Source organism: Cariama cristata, unplaced genomic scaffold (assembly GCF_000690535.1).
Source record: "Cariama cristata isolate BGI_N322 unplaced genomic scaffold, ASM69053v1 scaffold31917, whole genome shotgun sequence".
NCBI classification, from domain to species: Eukaryota; Metazoa; Chordata; class Aves; order Cariamiformes; family Cariamidae; genus Cariama; species Cariama cristata.
The window spans coordinates 486-6710 of NW_009628808.1; the positions used below are offsets into that span (position 1 = coordinate 486).

The 6225-nt window shown below is 59.7% G+C and overlaps 1 protein-coding gene across 1 annotated transcript; it reads left to right on the plus strand.

Annotated features, from left to right (window-relative positions):
• Positions 1 to 773: 773 nt before the first annotated feature.
• LOC104165352 (tyrosine-protein kinase CSK-like) lies at positions 774 to 5997 on the plus strand (the record flags this gene model as incomplete). The annotated part of the gene is made up of 7 exons (XM_009704949.1): positions 774 to 897; positions 1127 to 1202; positions 3466 to 3583; positions 3781 to 3858; positions 4227 to 4340; positions 4968 to 5080; positions 5778 to 5997. Coding segments are annotated over exons 1-7 (843 nt in total), but the record flags the coding sequence as incomplete, so codon positions are not given.
• Between the last annotated feature and the right edge of the window lie 228 nt (positions 5998 to 6225).

A 6225-nucleotide genomic window follows, 5' to 3' on the forward strand; every position in this document is an offset into this window, starting at 1 on the left:
CCCCTCTTTCCCCCAGCAGGGCACCCGGACGAGGCTGGGTCGGGGGAGCAGCAGCGAAACCCTCCCTGCGAGCGCAGCCAGCTTGCTGATGAGATAAAGGCAGAACGTTTTTCTTTCGATTATAGTAATCGTAGGTGTTACTTGTAATAACAGGTGATAAGATCTTTTGGAGACAGTGAGGATGTTGTCAGGTTTGGGGTTGGTTGTTTTGTGTTGGGTTTTTTTTTTTTTTTTAGAACCAGACAAAAATTTCATCCTGGGAGATGTTTCGGTGAGGGTGAGAGGGGGGAGCGGAGTGGGGTGGATGCGCCTGGTGGTCCCTCGGCGGGGTGCCTGGGCAGAGCGGCTGGAAGGATGCTGGGGCAGAGGGTGGGGAAGAAAGGGAGGGCGTTTTTAGCGGAGAAAAAGCTGGTGGGTTCCCCTGCGTGTCCCGGCTGCTTCCCTGAGCCCCTCTTTGGGGACGGGGAGTTTCCAGGGGGAGCGAAACCCTGGCCTGGCAGGGCTGAAAATAGCCAAAGCTGGCACTCGGCTCTGCGGAATTGATTGGGCTGCTCCCGGGCTGGGTTTTTTTTAATCATTATTTATTTTTTTCAAGCTGACTTCTGCTGCTACGCATCCTCCCTGGGGAAGCACCTCTGCTTTAGGAGAGAAGGGGCGATGCTGGTGTTTTCCCGGAGCTCGCCAGCGGGGAAGGCAGAGCCTGTAGGCTCTGGATCCACGCTAGCATCACTGCATCCTTCTCCCAACCTAGCATCCCATAGGGATAAGCCGGGATGGCGGAAGCGAAGGCAGGCACGAGGTTGGGGCTGGCCTGGGTGACGGCGGGTGACGCGCTCGGCAGGAACCGCTGGCTGTCACATGAGGCCACCATAGGCAGCGGTGCCTTTCGGGGGGCCGGTTGGCAGTGGCCCCGGAGCTCGGTTGCTCTCCGGGGCGTGTGGTTTCCTCCTCTTTGGAAAGCCTCGGCTTTGAGGCAGAAATTAGGTACCGATTAAAGAAAGAGATCGGGCTGCTGCTTAAAAGTCGCCCTCGGGAGGAAGAAAGTCTTCGCCGAAATATAGAAGGGGGCGTCAGGGGCTCTGCAAAGGGGAATTTCTGGTACCGTGAACCGCCTCCCCCTGTAAAGCTGATAAGCAAGTTTGTCGTGCTATATTTATAACGATGCCACTGTCTGATGCCATGAATGTCCGCAGGCCGGGAAGGTAAAAATGCTGGGACCGGCTAAAGCGCGTTCCTCTTGGCAAGGTTTGCTGGGACGGTTTCCTCTTTAAAAGAGGAAAGAAAAAAAACCCTCTGTAATATAAAGGCTCAAAAGCTTGAAGGCAGGCTATAAATTTTGTATCCTCTCTGCATTTATAAAATATAAATGCTGGTGACATTCGTGAGCTGAAAGCCCAAACAACCGGCCTTCGGGATTGGAAAGATCCGGCTCCCACGCGGGGTGGAAGAAGGCTTTTCCCACCTCCAGGTGGGCTGTGGTCCTGGGATGGACCCTTGGGCATCCCTTCCAGGTGATGCTCCCTGGCATCCCAACCCTGGGCAAAGCTCGGCCAGGACTTTCCAGCTGGAGGCACGTATCGGATGAAATCTCCATCCTCTTGCTTTTTCTCCTTTGGCTATTTTAGAATAGCGACGTTGGAGCGCCCAGCCGGTGGGAAGCGCTGACTCAGCACTTTGGGGATGAGCTGCTCCTTGAGCCACACCCGGGGCCGGCTCCTGCTCAGCGTCCCCACGGGGTGCGGGATGGGAAATGGGGCCGAAAACCCCAGCGATGGGAAATTCCCTCCGCAGGGATGCAGGGGCACCTCTTCTTAAACCAGGTCCTTCCAGACTTCAGCCGAATCCCTCTAGGGACTGATGGAGGGCTGTAGTTTATTCCCGATTTTTCTTGGGCTGCCTTTCAGACTGGCGGCATCCAGACCCTTTGCTGAAATTTTTGCTTCACACCAGGCGTAAATTCGGAATTTAACCAAAAATCAGCTTGAAAGCAAAGAGAGTTTGAGCTGAGGCCGTTTCGGGGGGCTGCATTCCCAGCTGATGCTCTCCGGTCCAGCATCATCCAGCACCTTCCCTTGAGTCCTGGCCACCTCCATGGCAGTGTCCCCAGGCTCACGGATGTCATCAAGCTGGGTTTAGGTGCCATCTCGAGAGGCTTCTCTTCATCAACAGCCCCCGGGGCTGGCTGGGGAGACAATCAATGCAAAGCGTGGCCCAGACACTGCGGTGATGGGCTTCACTGGAAATCCCAGCACTTGGCGTCGGGTCCCCAAACTCTGTCCTTAGGATGAGCATCTGAGCCTCAATTTCTCCTCTCTGATGCCAAAAATAAAGCGACTTGTGGCGCTCTGGGGGAAGGTGAGGGAGGTGGTGGCAGCGTGACGCCTTTTCCGGAAGGGTCCAGACATGGCTGCAGTGGAAACGGGGCCGCGTTCGCACCCGCTCTCTTCCTCCCCTCGGTTCTACCCCTTATGTTCTCCCTCCTCCCGCCTCTGCCAGCCTTGCTCCTTGTTTCAGTTCCTCCTTCCCAAAATATTTTGAGCTGCTGACAGCAGGGCTGGGAGCAGTGACCGCTGATGGCCCTGAATCGATATGATGAATTAATAAATACCTGGGTGGTTTTTGGGGTGTGGAGGCAGGGATACCCCACCTGTATCCCGCGCATCCCGCTCCGTGCCCCCAGCCCGGCGCGACCCCAGCGCCCCGGCCCAAGAAAGCCTGTTTTGATGCCGGGGCCGGTGACTTCATCTCTTTCTGGGGGTCAAAGCGGCGAGAATAAAGCCGGGTTTGTTCCCCTCCCACACACCAGGGCAGGATGCGACCCAGCCCAGGGCCTCGGGGAGCTGCCGGCGGCGGGGGGAGCACAACACCCCCGGTCAGAGCATCCCCCCGGGACTTACGAGCTGGCAAGAGCTCCTATGTCCTGGAGTGCTGATGGGTTTTACCCTGCAGGGAACAGATAGATTTTATTTCTTTTGGATCCCAGGCCTGGGAAGCTCCCAGAGCTGGATGTTTCCACACGTGGCTCACCAGGCACCACGGGAGAGCTGGGCTCCGGCTGCATAGCCCCTGGTGCTGCCGGGGAAGGGACCGGGATGCTCGCCGAGGTGTGAGCGTGGGGCTCGGGGGAGCTGCTCCTCGCCGGCTGGATCTCCTCGCTGCCCTGTGCCTCAGTTTCCCCCTTGGTGCTGCAGGGACCAGGAACCGGCTTGCTGGCAGCCCGCGGTTGAGGAGGCTTTGCCGGATGAGGCTGGGGGGATTTTGGAAGGCAGAAGCAGTTGTACACTTGCCGGGCAGAGGGTTTGAGGCTTCTCACTGGTTCCCAGCTGGTCACCACGGGGCAGTCACCACCTTGGACTGGGGAACGGGCTTCAACTGCTCCTGGAGGTCGTCTCTGCTCCCTTCCCATCCCTGGGTATCTCCAGCCCTCTGGACCCTGCTGGTTTTTTCCTTGGATTGTTGGTGCAGATACTGCGGCAGCCACACAGCACGTAAAACCTCTGCTCTTAAGAAGCTGGATCCATGCAAATACCTTATAATCCGGGTGAGCAGCTCTGTGCTGGTCCAGTCCCCGGTGGCAGGGGGGGTGAGCAGACCTGGAGCTCCCACCTTCACATCATTTTAAGGAGATTTTGGGAGCAGCACCTCGGGACAGGACCTGTTCCCTTCTTGGTGGTAGAAGAGATGCTTGCATGGCCCGGAGAGCATCCTTTGCTCCTGTGCGTCGTCCTTACGCAGCCCTCCCCGCCATGCCCCCTTCTCAGTCGTCCTTTTTCCCGACAGGTCTCATGGTACCAAGTGACGTGTCCCCCCTGTGAGATTCGTGCCCCCCAACCTCCTGAGAAGATGTCAGGGATGCAGGTAAGCGCCGGGCAGGGAGGAGAGGCAGGGATGGAGCGGGCTCGCCAGCCATTCGGAGATGACCCCAGGGCTCAGGAGGGACATGGGGACACTTGTCCCTGTCCCCGTCATGCCCCTGCAGAAGCCCAGCACTGCAAGGACCTGCAGTTGGTGTGTCCCTTTCCATCCCCATCCCAGCCAAAAAACACCATCTGAGCTCCCAGGCTGCCCAAAATCTCCCAAACTACTTCTGGTTTAAGTGAATCCCATTCAGGTTTGCATCAGAGGGTCGGGAACCCCACGTGCCCATGGGGGGATCCCCCGTGGGTCGAAGGAGGTGGGAGCTGTGCCCAGCCAGGCTCTGACGCCGTCCTCCTCTCCCCGGCCAGGCCGTTTGGCCATCCGGTACAGAATGTATCGCCAAGTACAACTTCCATGGTACCGCCGAGCAGGACCTGCCCTTCAGCAAAGGAGACGTCCTTACCATCGTCGCTGTCACCAAGGTAAGGTCATCGCCTCCCCATGGCCCCCCCACGGCTGCTGCCGCCACCCCCCATGCCGGGATTTCCACGGAGTGCCGGAAGTATCCCTGTATCCTGCGTTTGCCGTGCTGGTGGGATCCCCTGGTCCCGCTGGAAGTCCCGCAGAACCCACAGGGCAGGAATCGGGCCACGCGTTCGGTTAATTAACTCACGGCCTCGTTAGTTAAGGTTTCTCCGAAATGCAGGCCTCTTGAGTGCCTCCCGGGAGGTGGGGGAGGGAGGGGAGAGGATTGCAATTGGGGAGTGATGCTGTGCTTGGTGCTGGGGGAGAAAGAGAGGGGCCACGGGTCAGGGGGCTCCGGGATGCTCGGCAGCCCGGGAAGGGGATCGCAGTGACCCCCACGGGGCCACCGGCATCGGGGTTTGCTGGCCCCGGCACGGACCCTGACCTTTGCGGCTGGTTCCTCTCCCGCGGCTGTCCCCTGCCCTCCCCATCCTGCTTGCGGCCGGGCAGGGGGTACCGGGGTGCCCGAGGACCTGGGGCAGCTGCCTGGGAAAGGAGGGGCAACCCCCATGGGCTCCTTTGGTGGGACCCTGCCCTCTCCAGGGGCCGCAGGGCTCGCGGTGACATCTCTGCTGTCCCCGCAGGATCCCAATTGGTACAAGGCGAAGAACAAGGTGGGCCGGGAGGGCATCATCCCCGCTAACTACGTGCAGAAGCGGGAAGGAGTGAAAGCTGGGATCAAGCTCAGCCTCATGCCGTGAGTATCCGCCGGGGACTTGGCCGAGGTGAATTTGGGGGGAGCTGGCTTGGTCTGGAGCATCCCTGCTGTGTCAGCCCAAAGATGCCGTTGACCCTGTGTGCCATGTCCCAACAGAAGCAACGTCCCTCACAGGGCTTAGCGAGGTTGAAAGGCAGAGGGGACAGGGGCTTGGGCTTTGCCAGCAGCGTTGGTTTGGGACCCGCTGCTGCTGGGGAAAGCTCTGAGTGTTTTTGGAGCTGCCTGCAGAGCTGGGAAGATGATGGATGGTTGGATTGCGTTTCAAAATAGTTGAGGTTGTAAAGGCTGCTGGGAGAAAGAAGGGGGATTGGAATGCGGTCTGTATGGGAGCGATAGGAGATAGGCAGGGAGATGGATGGATGGTTTTGATGTCCCTGCTGCATCCCAGAGCCACCAGTGACCCGCAGTGTGGAGGAGCTGGGGCTGCCGTGAGGAGGAAGCCCCCAAAGGTGTGCGGAGGGGCCGAGTCCCGGGTTGGGGAGCAGGAGGAGGGGAGCAGGACGCCGTGGAAGGAGCCGTGTCGTGGGGTGGATGGGAGCAGCAAGGAGGAGCAAGTTGGCCCGGTGCAGGCAGGGATGAAGGCTGCTCCCCATCCCCATCCCCACCAAACATGGCCTCACGGGGGTCTGGCCAGCCCATCCCCGGGCCTTGACCTGCCTTACGTGCCCCGTTTCAGGTGGTTTCACGGGAAGATCACGCGGGAGCAGGCGGAACGGCTGCTGTATCCCCCCGAGACGGGGCTTTTCCTGGTGCGGGAGAGCACCAACTACCCCGGGGACTACACCCTGTGCGTCAGCTGCGAGGGGAAGGTGGAGCACTACCGCATCATTTACTCCTCCAGCAAGCTGAGCATTGACGAGGAGGTCTACTTCGAAAACCTCATGCAGCTGGTGGAGGTGAGGTCTCACCTGCAGCCCCCCGTCCCCCTCGGCCAACCTGGGGACCGTAGGGTTGAGGTTAACGGGGGACACGTGGGAATCAGAGCTTGTGGGGACGCAGGTCTGGAGCCCAGGAGGTGGTGGGACCTTCTCTGCCCACCCTATGGGGACAGACCCCTGGGGCAAGGGACAGGGGCAGGAGGAAGGGGGTGGCTGGATGGACAGGGCAGGATGCGCAGGGGACAG